Here is an 18,498-nt window from a genome sequence, read left to right on the forward strand (position 1 = left end):
TTCCTGGGGTAAATCCTACTTGAACATGGTGTATGGTACTCAGTGTATTGCTGGAGTCAGTTTGTAAGTATTTTGTTGAGGATTTTTGAATCTATTTTTATTAGTAATACTAGCCTATAATTTTCTTTTTATATGGTATCCTTGTCTAGTTTTTGTATCATGGTGCTGGTGGCCTCATAGAATGAGTTTGAGATGATGGCTATTAACTAAAACTATTGTGGTAATCATTTCACAGTGTATGTAAATCAAGCCTTTATGCTGTGCATCAAAAATTCATAGTCATTTGTGTCAATTATATCTCAATAATGATAAAAATAAAGTTAGGTTTAATCTCTTTAAATGTTCCAAAATTTTAAATATGACCTCAATCTCATATTTAACTTGCCTTCCTGTACATCTCTATCTGTTGTTAAACTTATCTAGTTTGGGCAGTGTTATTGTTTATCTGGAAAGCAAACCACTTTTTAACTGGTTGTCTTGTTTCTAGTTCTGCTCCCCTGTAATAGGAGTGATAATTATGATTATTAAATGAACACTTCGTGGGCATTTACAAAGGGAAGCAGAAAATATAAAGACCCTTTATGAGTTCAACTCATGCTCTACTGTCTTTATATCTTTTCAAAATATGGTTACTTAGGGAAATGGAATAGTCGACTGAGTCTAATTTCAGCCAGATGTTTAACAAAGTCCTACATAACATCCTTGTAGATAAGAAGGATGGTAGTAGTGACTGATTAGATCGGTTCATAGGGAACTTGCATGATTTTGCATTCAAAAACCACTTAAATGCTTGCTTTGTGCCAAATGTCATGCTTGATTCAATTGAGATTGTCAGAAACATTGGAGATTGATAATTCATTGAATGACAAAATACAGATTCAAAAATATCTTGAAACTGAAAAGATGATGCCTAATAAGGTGTAGGGTCATAGGCTTTTTTGTTCAGTCAGTCAGTTTCACAAATATAGACTAGGTAGACCTACAATTCATTCTAGACTTAACAGTTTCTGTGGGAAAGCCATAAATTGTACTTTATTAAGAGCACAGTAAATCTGTAGTGTATGATTGCCAAAATAGTGTGAATTTAATTATTGATTACCAGATGTACCTGGGGTAACATTTATTAGTCTGACAGATTTTGGGTTTTATTAGTAAAATAATTATAGTATTTATTTGATGTATTGAAATCTTGCTGTAATAAGTTGGGTTGCTTCTTTTATATTTCAGCAAAGTTTGTTAATTATTTGATATTTTTATTTGATTGATCATGTGGCATCAATGAAGCATTTTTCTTATTTCCATTTGTTTTTCTTTTGTCTTTGTTGTTCTTTCATTGTTTTATTTTGATATTGTCCCTTTGATTCTTACCTTCAATCTATTACTAGCATTTCTTCTACAGTTTCTTAGATTATATCTGGTTTTGCTATTTAAATTTTCATGCCCATATTAAATAGATACGCATTCAAATATGTAACATTCTTGTAAAATCACCATCTTCTTATTCCTAGTAGTGCCAACATGTTTAAAATAATAGGCCTCGTTTATCCCATAATGATTTAATGTTTGTGTATTCATTGACTGGATCATTTCTGTGAAAATCACCCTGAGGTTAACCTTGGAAAAATATCTTGAACATTTATAAAAGTATATTAGAGAAAGATTGATAGAAGTATAGTATCTAGAATGGGAGTCATTTAATTTCTGCTTGTATGTTGGATATTATATTTCTGCCCCAAGTACCAAATTTTAAGCATACTGAAAAAGTAAAGTGAAAGAAGAAGAACACTAGAAGGATTTGTGAGCACCGTCACTTTTAAAGAACAGTGGAAAGAATAGATAATATTTACTCTAATTAGAAAAGAATTATGAAACAAATGATAAAAATCCCTTCAAATATTTTAAAAGTTATCATGTGGAACATGGCATAGATATGCTACATATGGCTACACAGGACAAAGGCAGAAATGAAAAATTTTTGTATAATATAGGAAGAAAGTTATTAACAGTTTGAGCCATTAATAATTTTTATTTGGAAAAGGTTTAATGAAAAAATTATTCTACATATAATAAAGTAATATTTTCAAGACAAGTGAAAGAAAAAGGTGTGGGTAGAAAGTAAGTTTGCCCATCCAGATGGAAGGGAAAATATCAAGCTATGATCTAGTGAAAAATGTAAATTGGTTGGAGATAGAACTTAAGGGGAGTATCCATCTGGACTTCACAGTCCATCTGCATTCCTCAGTAACCATGCTTTTACAGCTCCTGCTGGGATTGACTCAATACCTGTACTGCTTCCTAGCCTATCTGTCTGACCCCTTTTATTTTCTCTTTCATCCCTGACCTGAATAACCCCTTGCCTGTCTTTTTATTTGTTTTTTCCAATCATAATGTAGTAATTGTGTATCTATGGAGACTTCTTAGAATATCCTAAAATGCCACCTTTTTACAAATTACCAGGTACTCACCTAAGCTGTTATATGTGTATATTTAATGATAAGATAAAGGGGACAATATAAGGAAAAACATAACTAGATATGGTAATCCAAGACATTGTGGAGCTGTGAATATAGGAATGGTGGTATCTTCTAGTTTTAATTTTCAGATCTGCTTTGTTCAGTTTTACTATTATAGTGTCAAATTAGGCAAATTATTTGAGTCTGAGATGCTTTTTTCTCATACTCATACTCACTGATGAATCTTAATATTCCCTAGATCACTGTGCAGAAATACCCATAGAAGCTCAACAGAAGAAGATGATTCATCTTCAGAAGAAGAAATGGAATGGAGTAATAATAGTTTGCTTCTAGCCAATCTTTCTATACCTCAGTTAGATGGAACTGCAGATGAAAATAGTGGTAAGTAAACTAGTCTACTGTGAGCATTTTGTTATGTAGGGGCTGAAGATATATTTGATTTTGAAAAATATAATCACAGTTGGCTAAGTGAGACTATGACAATACTGTTAGATTTTGTCCTTCTCAAGGATGTTTTCTTTTGAGAGAATGTAGATAAAATATGTCTTTTCTCATTTCTAAGAGGATAGCTTTTATCAATCACTGATTAGAGCTTTATAAACTTTAATCAGTTTATTGTAACATTTAACTATAGAAAACTATAAGAAATATGCTTAGCTTATTTAAAGTGATAATGCAAGAAAAGAGTGATAATGCAAAGATGTGTGTTATTTTATGGAAACTTTCCAAGGCAATGAGATTTTTCCCCTTATTCTCTCAAAAAGCATGAATATTGATACCATCTGTTTTTAATCAAAGGCATATGTGTTTAAAATAATGACTAATAGTCAAATGTAACTAACTCTCGATTATTCAGATTGAGATATCCTAGTATGAAAACGACCTTTCTGTTGAGTTAACTATTTTAAACATACAACTGTAATTTCATATAACTTCTTTCATGGTGATAGCATCATGATATAGGAAAATATTTTAAAAATTAGAAGAGTTGAAGTTAAGCAAATTCTTTTTTTCCTCATTTCAGACAATCCACTGAACAATGAAAATTCTAGAACCCACTCTTCTGTGATTGCAACAAGCAAGCTATCAGTAAAACCTTCCATCTTTCACAAAGATGCTGCTACATTAGAGCCCCCATCTTCTGCTAAGATTACCTTTCAGTGTAAACACACAAGTGCCCTTTCTTCCCATGTTTTGAACAAGGAAGATTTAATTGAAGACCTTTCACAGCCAAGCAAACTAGAGAAAAGTCTAGATCATTCAGTCACTTCTTTTACAAATGAAAGCACTTACTCTATGAAATATCCTGGATCTTTAAGCAGTTCTGTCCATCCAGAAAACTCTCATAAAGAGAGTGGTAAGAAAGATGTCCTCCCAGTATCTTCCTGTGAAAGTAGTACTTTTGATTATGAAGACAATATTCCACCTGTTACAAGACAAATACCAAGTAGAAAGTATACAAACATTAGGAAAATTGATAAGGATGCCCCTTTTATACATATGAGCCGTCACACTAATGAAAGTACATTGGGCAAAAATTCTTTGAACTTTTCTGACTTAAATCATTCAAAGAGTAAATTATCCTCTGAAGGAAATGAAAAAGGAAACAGCACAGCTCTGAATAGTTTATTCCCTTCATCATTAAATGAAAATTGTGAATTGCTGTCTTGCTCAGGGGAAAATAGAACTATGATGCATTCTCTTGATAGCATTGCTGATGAAAGTGGACTAAATAAACTTAAAATTAGATATGAAGAATTTCAAGAACATAAAACAGAAAAACCAAGCCTCAGCCAGCAAGCAGCACATTATATGTTTTTTCCCAGTGTTGTTCTCTCTAATTGTCTCAGTAGGCCCCAAAAGCTCTCTCCTGTCACATATAAACTACAACCTGGCAATAAACAGTCCCGGTTAAAAATGAATAAAAAGAAGCTTTCGGGTCATCAAGAGACTGCTACCAAAACTGCTGAGACTGGATCCTCAAAAGATAATTATATACAAAATAATCCTTGTAATAGTAATAATTCTGAGAAAGATAATGTATTGGCTAGCGATTTAATTAAGGTCACCCGTGGAACTTTTGAAAATAAAACATCTACAGACAGTTTTGTAGACTGTCACTTTGGAGAAGGAACCTTAGAAACTGAGCAGTCCTTTGGATTGTATGGAAATAAATATACCCTTAGAGCCAAACGCAAGGTAAATTATGAGAATGAAGATAATGAGTCAAGTTTTGTAACACACAGCTCAAAAATTAGCCTACCTCATCCCATGGAAATTGGTGAAAGTTTAGATGGAACTCTCAAATCTCGAAAACGCAGAAAAATGTCTAAAAAGTTGCCCCCTGTCATCATAAAGTACATTATTATTAATAGGTTTAGAGGGAGGAAAAATATGCTTGTGAAACTAGGAAAAATAGACTCTAAAGAAAAACAAGTAATATTAACAGAGGAAAAAATGGAACTGTATAAAAAACTTGCACCTTTGAAAGATTTTTGGCCAAAAGTTCCTGACTCCCCTGCAACCAAATATCCCATTTATCCATTAACACCAAAGAAAAGTCACAGAAGAAAATCAAAACATAAGTCTGCTAAGAAAAAAACTGGTAGACAACAAAGGACAAATAGTGAAAATATTAGAAGAACTTTGTCTTTCAGGAAAAAACGGTCACATGCTATTCTTTCTCCTCCTTCACCATCTTATAATGCTGAAACCGAAGACTGTGACTCAAATTATAGTGATGTTATGTCTAAACTAGGTTTTCTTTCTGAGAGAAGCACAAGTCCCATAAACTCTTCTCCACCTCGCTGCTGGTCTCCCACAGATCCAAGAGCTGAAGAAATTATGGCTGCTGCCGATAAAGAAGCAATGCTTTTTAAGGGTCCTAATGTATATAATAGTAAGACTGTTAATTCCCGTATAGGAAAAAATAGTCGAGCAAGAATGCAGGTTAAGAAATCAAAAACAAAGCTTGTTAATCCCTCTACAGTTTCTAAGAAAAGGAACAAACGAAATCAGACAAATAAACTAGTAGATGATGGAAAAAAGAAACCAAGAGCAAAACAGAAACAAAAAACAAATGAGAAAAGTACACCAAGAAAGCATACAACACTAAAGGAAGAAAAACTAAAATCTCAAGCTGGTACTGAAGTGAAATTTGTGCTGAAACATCAGAATGGGCCTGAGACCGCAGATAATTCTGGAGGCTCTCAACTACTTTTTAAACAGAAAGATGTGTCATTAATGGGCTCTGCTATAGATCATCCTCTTTCTGCTCCTATCCCCACTGGAATTCATGCACAACAGAATTTATCTGGCTGCTTTTCTTCTTTCCTAGAAAGCAAGAAACCTGTAGATTTTCAGGCCTTCCCCAGTTCACGAGATGATGTGAATTCTTCTGTTGTTTGTAGTTCTTTAGGACCTGGAATCTCAAAAATTAATGTTCAGCGATCTCATTGTCAAAATACTATGTTTACTCTAAAAGAATCAAGCTTGATTCAAAAAAATATATTTGACCTTTCAAACCATTTGTCTCAGGTAGCACAGAGTACACAGATGTCTTCTGGTATAATGTCTCCAAAGATAGAAGAGAATGCAAATATACAAAAAAGCTATTTGTCATCTCTTGGAAAGTTAAATGAATATCGTAATTCCCTAGAATCAAAGCCAGACCAGACGTATGCCCCTAATTTTTTGCATTGCAAAGATAGTCAGCAGCAGATTGTGTGCATGGCAGAACGTTCAAAGCACAGTGAAACTTGTTCTCCAGGAAATGCAGCTTCAGAAGAAAGTCAGATGCCTAATAATTGCTTTGTAACTTCTTTGAGAAGCCCAATCAAACAAATAGCTTGGGAGCAAAAACAAAGGGGTTTTATTTTAGACATGTCAAACTTTAAACCTGAAAGGGTAAAGCAAAAGCCATTGTCAGAAGCAGTTTCACAAACCAAAGCACTTTCTCAATGTAGGAATCGAAATATGTCAACACCTTCAGCATTTGGTGAAGGACAGTCTGGACTGGCAGTTCTAAAAGAATTGTTGCAAAAAAGACAACAGAAAGCACAAAATGGAAATAGTATACAAGACCCATTATCTAATAAACAGCAGCCAAACAAAAATATCTCTGTTTCCCTTGAGCATAACAAATCAGTTAAACGAACACGATCAGTAACATCTCCAAGAAAACCTCGAACTCCCAGAAGTACAAAACCTAAAGAAAAAATTCCCAAACTTCTTAAAGTAGACTCTCTAAATTTACAAAACTCTGGCCAATTGGATAATTCCCTATCAGATGATAGTCCCATCTTCTTTTCAGATCCAGGTTTTGAAAGTTGTTATTCACTTGAAGATAGCTTGTCCCCTGAACATAATTACAATTTTGATATTAATACAATAGGTCAAACTGGATTTTGTAGTTTTTATTCTGGAAGTCAGTTTGTCCCAGCTGATCAGAATTTGCCTCAGAAGTTCCTAAGTGATGCAGTTCAGGATCTTTTCCCAGGACAAACTGTAGAAAAAACTGAGTTTTTAAGTCATGATAACCAGAAATGTGATGAAGACAAACATCATGCCTCAGACTCAACCGCATGGATTCGATCTGGTACTCTAAGTCCTGAACTATTTGAGAAATCACCCATAGATAGCAATGAGAATCATCGCAACAATCAGTGGAAAAATACCTTTCATCCTCTAACATCTCGGTCTAATTCAATTATGGAGACTTTCTGTATTCAGCAGTCAGAGAACTGTCTAAATGAAAAATCCAGATTAAATAGGAGTTCAATAAGCAAAGAAGTGTTTCTTAGCCTCTCACAGCCGGGCAGTTCAGACTGGATTCAAAGTCATACCAGAAAAGAAATGGGGCAGTCTCTTGATGCAGTCAATACTTCTTTTACTACAATACTATCCTCCCCTGATGGTGAACTTGTAGATGCAGCCTCTGAAGATTTAGAATTGTATGTTTCAAGAAACACTGATGTGTTGACACCAACTCCAGATAGTTCGCCAAGGTCTACCAGCTCTCCCTCGCAATCTAAAAACGGCAGTTTCACTCCTCGAACTGCTCACATTCTGAAACCACTTATGTCCCCACCAAGTAGGGAAGAAATTATGGCAACTTTGTTGGATCATGACCTTTCAGAAACCATTTACCAAGAACCATTTTGCAGTAATCCTTCTGATGTACCAGAAAAGCCCAGGTAATCAGAATTCTTTTTCCCCTTGGGTCACTCTGAATAATTACAATGTATGTAACAAAATTTGGTAACTGAGTACTACTTTCTCTCTGATACTGTATTTGTAAGTATATCATTATGAAAACAATTTTGTAATTATGGACATATTAAAAGAATTCACAAACTGGGTGGATAGTTGTACCCAGAGAAATTTATTTAAATTGATCAGTGTTGGTCTTGGATCTGTTATTTTGCAATGCATCAACATTAAAGGATTAGAGACTGTCTATGACATGATGCCAAGAAGGATGTCATAATACTTTTATAGTATTATCATTTTAAAGATGGTATTTAAGTGGTAAGCTTTCATAATTTTAAGAACTTTTTAAAAGTTTGAAAATAAGCATACATATGTTTTAAATACTCTTAGGATATTTCTCTAAATGAAGATTATTTTAAGTTGTTTCTATTACATACACTCTTTTCATATTGCCAGCATCTTCATTCATATTGTTACTGTTGTACATTTATTAGGAGTACAAGATGGACTTTGATTCCCCTCATCTCTTCTTTTAAGAATCTTTTCAGAAAAGTGATAAACAGAGAGACAGATCCATGCACACACAAAGCCAGTAGCAAAAGGTGAAGGTTTATAAATAGACCACAGCCCTGGCCTATTTATAAATCAGTAGTTAAGTAGGTATCCTATCCTGCCTGCATCACCAAGGTAGAACATACCTGATAAGCGCTAAACTGGAGGACAAGGCTTAATCCAAGAAGTTTAAGGGATGGCTTTGGGCCCTGCCCCTGTGTCTTTGATCCTGTTTACCTAATCAGTTGCAGAGAGAGGCAGTTCATTTCAGCCATCCAGTCAGAAGCAGAGCAGAATTGCCAGGACTGCTGAGGCAGACCCTGCTTAATCTAAATGATGGAAGGAGACAGCAAAGGCAACAGGCCACACTGCATGTATGCACTGACCTTGAGCAGCACTGTGTTCCTTACCCTACTGAAACAGACAGTGAATGCCAGGCTTTTTACCCAGCAGATTAGCAGTAATTTCTGCAAGAGTCCATTTAAGAAAGGGGTGAGAAAAAGTGATCAGAAATACAGAGTAGAAGTTCCCTCCTCTAAGGATTTGAAGTGAAAGGTAGAAAATCCCTCACCCTGCCTCACCCCCGCACTGCCTGGCACATAGTTTTGCTGTTCTTTTGTGCCTGGTACCCACATTTGGTTTTTTAACATGAATGGAACTCTTTATTTCACTGTCAGAATATATGAACGTATGTTCCTTAGCCATTAGTTTCCATTATTTTGGGGACTTTGACTTTACCAGTAGTGATTATGGTTTATTTTTTCATCTGTATTTTCTTCCTTAGCCTTGCACATCTTCTTAATTCTTAGTTAACTTAGCATGTCCTAGTCATTTACTCTGTGTTACTATTAATTGTTGTCCAACTTTGGCGCTTATTCTGCAGTTGAAATAAAAGGATATGATAGTCATTATATTTGAAATTTGTACCCTATACAAAGTTTTCTAATTAAAAACTATGTATTCACTGTAGAAAATTTAGGAAAAGAAGAAATAAAAATGACACCATTTCTCTACCTAGTAACAACCATTATTACTATTTTAATGTTTTCATTTTTCAGTATAGTTTTTATTTTGTTTTATTGATGTGTTCTTACTATAATCACAATATTATGTTGAAATTGATTCACTCACCACTATAATGTAAACATTTTCCAAATTTATGAGTGTCTTGAAACATCATTTTAAATGACTGCATAATATTCTATCACATGCATATTACTAGACAGAAACGTTGTTCTCTGTTTGGCTACTATAGAGAATTATGTGATACCGTCTTCATAAAGAATTTCTTGTATTTTGGAGTCTTTACTTAAAACTCTCAAAATAGGATGACTGAAAAATTTAAGGCTCTTGATATATATTACAGCATGAGTTATAGCAGTTAGCATGCTGCTGACAATATCCAAGAAAGCTGAACTTACCACACCTCAGCAATTTTTGCTTATCTTTTACTTCATTATGATCTCTGTATTATTAATATTAGAGTTGGGTATAGTCACATATGTGTACTCATTTCCTTCGATAACAATAATTCTCCTAATTTTTCATAAAGCTGCAAAGTAGGTACAGGGAAGGTGCTAATCCTGATTATGGAGTTAACTAGTAAGAGCTAGAATCTTTCCATATATAGGGGGAAGGGAAATGTGGTAACTCTGGTGCTGTTCCTGCAGCTCCAGTCAAAAATAAGAATTCAGTTCATTGAGTTTTATCTAAAAGTGACCAGGTCATTTGGGAAATCATGCCCTACAAGAAGTAATTGAAGAAACTAAGAATGATCTTCATACTCATGAAAGAGATACCATGAAGAAGAAAAAGTAATATTATGTTGCTGCAGAAGGCATAAATACATGACCTATGGATAGGTTAGAGAACGAAATTTAGCTTAATACTTACAGTAACTATTAGAAACGAGGCCAGGTTTCCTTTTAAGTAGTGATTCTTCACATACATTAGTAGCACTTAACCTATGTGCACCTTGCCAACTGCTAAGTTCTTACGTTAGTATTAACCTTTTTCATGTAAAGGGGAGAAAGAATTATGGTAGTTTACATCAATTGTGTGTGACTTTTGTAATGTTTGAGGGAATTTGGCAGGGTATAAAGACTTGTTTGAACTGACAGGCTTTGCTAGACTGCTGCATAGAGAGTAGAGAATGTATAAAGAGGTTATAGATAAAATCTGGGGTATAGTCTCTGATGATAAATTCTTCCAGCATTTTAATTCTTATATGGTGACAGTGGAAAGTTATTTAAGATGAATAGAGGAAAGGAATCGGATGTGTCTGTACCATCTCCTAAAAAGAAGGCTTCATTGGACACTTTCTTTCCCTGGTATTGATGATACCTTCCAAAGGAAGTTAATTTAGTAGTCATATACCTGTTAGAAAAAGCATATTGAGACTAAAGATAGAATGTACCTGCATAAAATATATGTTTGTGGAGGTTGGGGCATAGGATGTGGAAATGGAAGAAAGAAATAAGCATTTTTAAAACTCCAAAAAGAACTTTTAAAAATCTCTAAGTTAAGGAGCTAAATATTTTGGTAATTTTTCTTTGAGACAAAACAGTTCTAAAATATGTTGTTTATAGGGAGATCGGCGGACGGCTTCTCATGGTAGAAACTCGACTTCCAAATGATCTGGCTGAGTTTGAGGGAGACTTTTCTTTGGAAGGACTTCGTCTATGGAAAACAGCCTTCTCAGCAATGACTCAAAATCCAAGACCTGGGTCACCCCCTCGCAATGGCCAAGCAGTTGTCAATAAAGGATCAAGTAATAACCGTAAAATGGCTGAAGATAAAAAAATTGTGATCATGCCTTGCAAATGTGCCCCAAGTCGACAACTGGTTCAGGCATGGCTTCAAGCCAAAGAAGAATATGAACGTTCCAAGAAACTGTCTAAAACGGAGCCAACTGGAGTTGTAAAATCTGCTGAAGACTTCAGCTCTTCAGTTAATCCAGATGACAGACCTGTAGCGCCTCCAAAAATGGATACAACTCCACATACACTCCCCACTACAGCACATACCAAGGAAGATGTTGACAATTCTCAGATTGCTTTACAAGCGCCAACCACAGAATGCCATCAGACTGCAAGTGAAAGTCAGACGCTGCCACTAGTTGCTTCTGCAGGTGATGCTGAGAAAGATCAGGATGATGACGATGACTATTACATTAGTTATAGCTCTCCTGATTCTCCAGCAATTCCCCCTTGGCAACAGGCAGCATCCCCAGACTCCAAAACATTAAATGGAGATGAGAGACCCTCATCACCTGTAGGGGACCTGCATTCTCTGACTATTGAGAACTTACTAAAGCCTGTAAAAGATGGTGTACAGAAGAGCCCCTGCACTGAGTCCCAGGAGCCTCTAGTGATATCCCCAGTTAATGTTAGGACAAGAACTGAGATATGTGAATCACTTTGCCTTCATAGTACACCAATCATACAGAGAAAACTAGAAAGGCTTCCTGAGGCAACTGGCCTTAGCCCTTTGTCAACAGGTAAGTTTACAAATAACAAAGTCACCATGGAGCTCTTCAGATACCAGAAATGAAAGCAGCATTGACTATGTAATGAAAATCAGAGCTTTTTAAATGTAATTTTAGCTCAGCTAATGAGAGGTTATTGTTATTTTATCCTGTCTTAGATATCATCACATGATAACTTTTTTATCTTTCTGCTGTGAAATATACTCACATCTGTTTCCATCCTTTCTTCTTGCCTTCTGGGTAAAATGTAGGAGCCCTCTCAGAAACCTTATCTTCTTCTCAACTTAATTTTTCCTACTGGCTTTGATGTATATCCAGATATTTCCCACCCTGTAAAATAGAAAACCAAACACCTGTCGACCTTCTGTCTTTTAGCCTGTACTCTTTTTCCTCTCACTTAAAGCCAAGTTTCTTAAAAGATCTCTCTGAGTTGATAGCTCTATTGCTTTACATCATACTCATTTGTCAGCCCACTCTAAACTGGATTCTGCCCCCATCAATTCACCAGTATGGATCTTGTGAAGATTCTCTGCGATCTTCATGTAGCTAAATCCAGTGGATGTTTTTCAGTCTTTCTATCACATGCCCTCCAAGCAGCCCTTGTTCTTATGACCACACCTTCCTTCTTAGAGCTGCTTCTCCCTTTGGCTCTACCCCTACTTCTCTGTTTCTTCCCACTTGCTTTCCTTTGAAGTTTACCTCACATTCTCAGTTATTATCTAAATATTGTAGTTTATTAGGGCTTAGCCTTAAGCTTTCTTTACTCTGTGTTCTCTCAATGACCTAGTTCCTGCCCACAGAATTGATAATTCACAAATTTAAAATTCTAGTTCAGAATTCTCTTTAAAGCTTCAGAATGCTATATCCAGCTACCTTTGGCATTTCTACTTGAATGCTCAAAAGCACCACAAGGTCAGTATTTTTTAAACTTAGTTTATGATCTCATTGTATCCATTCACTACCAATCACCTAGCACGCTTTATACACACGCATACATGCCCACACATTGAAAACTGTTCCTTATTTGAATGGACAGTACCACGAGTTCTGTCACTGAGTTACACGGGTCAGAAACAGTGGTCTTATTTATAATATCACCTGATTCCCTCACTGCCCATCCTGTGGTTTTCACACTTCTTTGTTTCCTAAATTACCCAAAACTCTCTGCCTCTGTCTACCAAGGTACTACCAAGCCCTCATCTCTCACCTGGGCTTCTACCCTAGCCTTCTTATTCACCCTTAACAATTTCCAGTTTTTTTGTTTGGTAATCAGGGAAAATTCCCACTCTTTTCCTAGTTAATTTCTATTCTTTCTTTGTATTTTAGCTCAAAAAAGCTCTCCAAATTCCCTGACTAGGTAAAATTTCTCAATTATCTTCTGCTTTGTTGTACTTATCCCAGTTATAATTTTACTTTTCTATATGTATTTGATCAATGTCTGATTCTCTCTCTAGACCTCATAAGGGTACAAGATTATTTTTTTCTTCATCTTCATAAACTTGATAAGTCAGTGAATAAATGGATTAAATGGTTCCCTAGGGTAATAACTGAGGAATAAAATCCAACAACTGTTTTTATTTAATAGTACAAATATTAAAAGTTATTTTAGTGTGGGAATGACAGGTTGGAATCAGTTTCATTTTTAAATTGTGAAATCTTTGTGAAGAATTTATAGGACAATACTCATGAATGGTACCTAAGAGTTGGAACAACAAAAATTAAAAAAAAAAAAACACACTGAAGCAGGCAATTTTGATTTGTATGTTAAATATAAAATTTCTTTCTACAGAACCAAAAACCCAGAAATTGAGTCATAAGAAAGGAAGTAATACTGACGCTCTTAGAAGAGTACTCTTAACACAAGCAAAGGTAACTATGCTAAACATATTTAAAGATCAGTGGAAGATCCATTCTTATTCTTGGATTTCAGTTAGATAATTGATAACTTTGTGTCTCAATTTTTTAATAATTTTATTATATTTTTGCATCATTTATTTACATGTCTTTGAGACAACAAGAAATTGCCTAATTAAAAAAATTTTTTTTTGTTGTTGGGATCTAAAAGATTCTTATATGTAAATACAAATATTACAGAGAAAGTGAATATGATAGCCAAAATGTGGATTATGAGGATACAAATACATTAACTGATTACTGGCAAAATCAGAACAATCCAATGACAGCAGAGCTCAAGTAAGTGATTTTTGATCCCACCAAAAGTATATCCTTTTTCTTGGTTTATTTTTTCTCAAATATAGCATTATTGATTTTTCAGTTCATTTTGCTAAATATCAAAGGAAAGCAACATTAATTACCAAAACTCTGAAAAATCATAAATGTCTTTATTCAAATAATAAAAATTGTTGTAATACTTAACTGGAAATACATGGTTATGTGAAAAAAAGTATGCATTAGACATGTATCCTTAGAAATATATGATAGAGATCACTTCTGTATTGGCCACTTCTCGTAAATATCATTAACTACATAAAATATATTTTAGTATTTCTATTTTGAGATTACAGATGCTTTTTAAAACTATCATTTTTAAATCAGTATTGAATTAAAAGTCATATATATTAAAAACAAGTATGAGTGCTCTATGAACATAAATCAACACTTTCAGGAAAATGATTAATGGATTTGGAAATCAGAATATATATTTTTTTATTTAAAAAAAATAGATTCCATTCTTTCTAACCCCTTGAAAATAATACTTTAGTTTATCTTTCAAATACATGTTGTATTAGGGTAAAATACAAACCCACAGTTTTAAATCTTTTATACATTTTTAGCCAGACTACTTGCAAATATATTGCTTGCTTGCTTGCTTGTCATATTTCCAAGAAAGGTCAAGATAAATGTCCATGTGGTACAAATGTCAACTCTCTACAAAGCTATTATTTTCTGTATTTGGGGTTTGTAAACTCAAGAATCAATATATGGTTGACTTACAGATTATATCAGATATTTCTACACATACCCAGTTCTGGTATCTTGAGTTACTAGCCTGAAAAAATGCAAATAAAATACTTAAGTTTCTTCTTTTGCTTAAGGAGATGGTACTAGTTTATCATGTATTACTAAATGCATAAAGTTATCTAAGCAGAAATAAGTAATCAAAAGAAAGGAAATGATTGCTCATTATTTTTTTCTGGCTCTGTGTGTTTTTTTTTTAATAGAATCAATTTGCAGCAGTAAATACCCCAAAGAAAGAAACTTCTCAGATTGATGGACCATCCTTAAACAATACTTATGGTTTCAAAGTCAGCATACAAAACTTACAGGAGGCGAAAGCTTTACACGAGGTAAAACTGCAACAGTAAGGACACATACACACTTCAACTCTTACGTTTTATTCTGTGGTACAAGTACAGAAATTTTTTACAGAGAGAGGACTACACTGAATTCTATACCTGTTCATCTTTATCTTGTTCTTATTATCCTTACTATTTTATGTATTTGTATGAAACAGAGAAACTTTTAAAGTAGTCATCAGTTATTGAGACTGCTTTGTGGTTTCACAATTTTCTCAAACCTTATACCTGAAATTTTTAAAAAGAAGCTAAAATTTAGAAAACATTTCTCAGCTATTTGAAACTCTGTATATTACTCTGGGATTGTTATATTACCATGTTATATCACATCCCTACCACATCCCTACCTACTTGTATTGTCTGTTTGGTTGACTTAGTGAATTATTGTTTGTACAGTTCATTTGTTCATGTAATCTTTATAACCTAGTTATCTTCACAGCACAAACCATATGCAAAGACTAGGAAGCTATCTTGAAAAAAATGTACATTCTTACTGGAGAATATGTATGAATGGTTCACTGTAAATTTATCTGTATTCACTGTTAATTTATCTGTGTTTACTGTAAATATTTCTGTAAAGAAGACACAACTCAGAACATGTCTGATTGGCCCAGAGGTGAAATTAGAATATATTTTCATTGTTTACTTGTGTGCCGTCAGAATGGTAGCTACTAACATCATGTTTATTGAGAATTTTAAGTTCGGCTTACATATCTAGGAATGAAATTTTAATTTCATTTAATTTTAAGTAATTTATTTCCATTACAACGTTTGCAGCCTCACTGAGATGTGCCATAAATGTAAAATGCATACTGATTTCAAAGACTTAATAGGAAAAAAGAATATGAAATACCTTATTAGTAATTTTTTATATTGATTACATGTTGAATGGGTAGTTTTGATATATTGATTATGTGAAAATATTTTAAATTAATTTAAGCTATTTTTTAATGTGAGTACTGGAAAATTTTAAATTATGAATGTGATTTTCATATTTCTTTGGGTCAGTACTGGTTTATACAGTTGTTTTATGTCTTTGCCCTTATAGCTAAGAATATGATTTTTTTGGTTGGGTTTTTGGTCTCCAATAGGTTCTATCTTCTGAGGATTAGATGAGTTGACTAAGAAAAATTTAAATATTGTCCTCATTTTTACCCTAACTTTGATCTAAGATTTTTACTTTTTTAGAATTAGATCAGAACATAGTCTACCTAATAGTTTATTTGCACATTTCTTCATTCAGCAGCATTCATTTAGTTCCTGTTTTATATCTGATTCTATACTATCCCCTGAAGCTCAGATAAATTAAGTAACAAGCTCAGGAATGTTTATCTTATCAAGTACACACCCAAAATTCAAAAGTTAAAGAAAATACTTTGTAAAAAATATTTATTAAAGCAAATGTGATAGACCTTAACAAAAAGACATGTTGCGTTTGATTTTTTTCTGTTATTATCTGAAAAACGTATTTTCCTTCTTATACTGTTGTTTTATTCTATGTAACCCTATTTTAGAATCTTGGGCCTTCTTGAAGTTAAAATCTCTCTGAAGGTCTGGCAAGTTGCTCGTAGCTTCCTCACATGCTTTTTGTGTCTCAAGACACAGTCCAAATAGCCACCTGGTGGTCAGATAGGGAATGCACCAAAATAAAACTACTGTACTCTATTCCCTTTACTAGGAAATTGTGCTCCAAGCATTTTTCCTCTTTTCCATTACCCTGGGCTAATCTCTCTTTCTCTCTTCTACATATAAAGTACTCAGTGCAGAAAAAGAGGTTTGTATTCCCTTTTCTTACCCCCTTCTTTACTGATTACACTCGGTAAATCTCTCTCCATCTCTTCATTCCATATGTTGGCTTAAAAAAAGTACCCCTAAGAACTATAATGCATTTTATATTGAGGAGTGAAAAGGCAAAATTGGAGTGTGAAATTTGGCCTAGTGTATAACTAAATCAACCTCCAGAACTCTTTTGGCCCGAAATTGTCTTCAGTCTTCTCCATAGTTTTTCCACATGTTCCTTCTTTTCTAATTAAACTGATTTTTTGTTTTGTTTAGGTTTAGGGAGACGGTTTCCATTTCACAATTTTTGGAGATTTGTTTTATTCCATATGCCTTATACATGCATAATTAATGTTCTTTATATTTTAAAAAGTACTTAATAACAAATTTACTGATGAATGCATGCACTATTACATGTACATGGTAAAAAACTTCAAGACAAAAATATTTACATTGAAAGTAAGCTTCTCTCCCATATGAATTCCCTTCCCCCAAAACAATAAACAGTTTTGTGTTTTTTGTCTCTTTGCAGACATTTTCTGTGCATGTGCTTAACATTTTTTATATATGTGGAAGCATATTACACTCATTTATTCCATTTATCACTGTATTATGGTGATCTTTCCATATTAGGACATATAGATCTGGTTCATTCTTTTCAAAATGTTAAAGGTTACAGAGTATTCATTCTGTGTAGCATTTATGTATGCCACCTAATTTATTGGCAGTAACCAGTTCCAAACTGATAGAGATTTAGGTTTTTAGTCCTTTATAATTTATAAAAACTGAAAATAGTATCATCTTAGAAAACATCTTTGTGCATTTTGTGCATATATTTTGGCCACATAGTATATCTACTGGATACATTCTCAGGAGTAGGAATGCTAGATTGAAGGACATATCTTGTTTTTAATTGAAATAGTTGATTTACAATATTATATGTTTCAGGTATATAGTGATTCAATACTTTTATAGATGGTACTCCATTTAAAATTATTATAAAATAATCGCTGTATTTCCTTGTGCTGTATAATATATCCTTGTTGCTTATTTATTTTATACAAAATATTTTGTATCTCTTAATCCTCTATCCCATCGTGACCTTCCCGCCTTCTCTTCCCAGTGGTAACCACTAATTTGTTCTGTCCTTATAAAATTTTGATTGATATTATTTAGTTGTCCTCCAGAGATACCTACTAAATTCTACTCCCATCGCTAAGGAGAATTTCTGCATTTACATTTCAACAGATGGCATGCACGATAAATACAAAATATAGATCCTTTATTAAATTAAGGTGACCTGAATAATTGCAGTATTGTAACAGTACTCTCCTATTTTCCACTGCCAGATATCTGTATATCACTGGTACAGTAATGGCTATAATTCCAGCTGTAATCATGAATCCAATCTATATCTTTTTTCCTTATCCAGAGTTTATTCTTAACTCTGTCTTAGAGAAGTAAGTAAGGATTACTGTTAAGTGTTTTTATTGGCATAGGAAGTTAACTGTAAAAAGCAAAAATATTACATTTTTTGGATTACATGTCAAAGAGAAAATGTACATGGTCAAAAAACTGGCTGTTGTATTTGACATCTTAGAATTCTTATGATTTTTGTTTTCAGGAAAAACTATTTTAAAAATTGTCTATTATATATGAAAGTCTAAGTAACTCTCAG

The 18,498-nt window shown here is 33.7% G+C and overlaps 1 protein-coding gene and 1 long non-coding RNA gene across 9 annotated transcripts in view; one reads left to right on the plus strand and one right to left on the minus strand.

The window, feature by feature from the left end:
* REV3L (REV3 like, DNA directed polymerase zeta catalytic subunit) overlaps positions 1-18,498 on the plus strand; it is a 177,219-nt gene that overhangs the window by 99,690 nt on the left and 59,031 nt on the right. For all 8 annotated transcript variants that reach the window (XM_061428654.1, XM_061428656.1, XM_061428655.1 and 5 more), the window contains 5 exons: positions 2,713-2,855; positions 3,499-7,669; positions 10,826-11,736; positions 13,514-13,593; positions 14,907-15,032. In XM_061428654.1, the coding sequence (XP_061284638.1) occupies positions 2,713-2,855; positions 3,499-7,669; positions 10,826-11,736; positions 13,514-13,593; positions 14,907-15,032 (5,431 nt within the window). The remainder of the gene's footprint in view (positions 1-2,712; positions 2,856-3,498; positions 7,670-10,825; positions 11,737-13,513; positions 13,594-14,906; positions 15,033-18,498) is intronic.
* The window catches only part of LOC133254394 (uncharacterized), a 76,160-nt gene that overhangs the window by 13,185 nt on the left and 44,477 nt on the right, over positions 1-18,498 (minus strand). The window lies entirely within an intron of this gene.

Source organism: Bos javanicus, chromosome 9, assembly GCF_032452875.1.
Source record: "Bos javanicus breed banteng chromosome 9, ARS-OSU_banteng_1.0, whole genome shotgun sequence".
Classification (NCBI taxonomy): domain Eukaryota; kingdom Metazoa; phylum Chordata; class Mammalia; order Artiodactyla; family Bovidae; genus Bos; species Bos javanicus.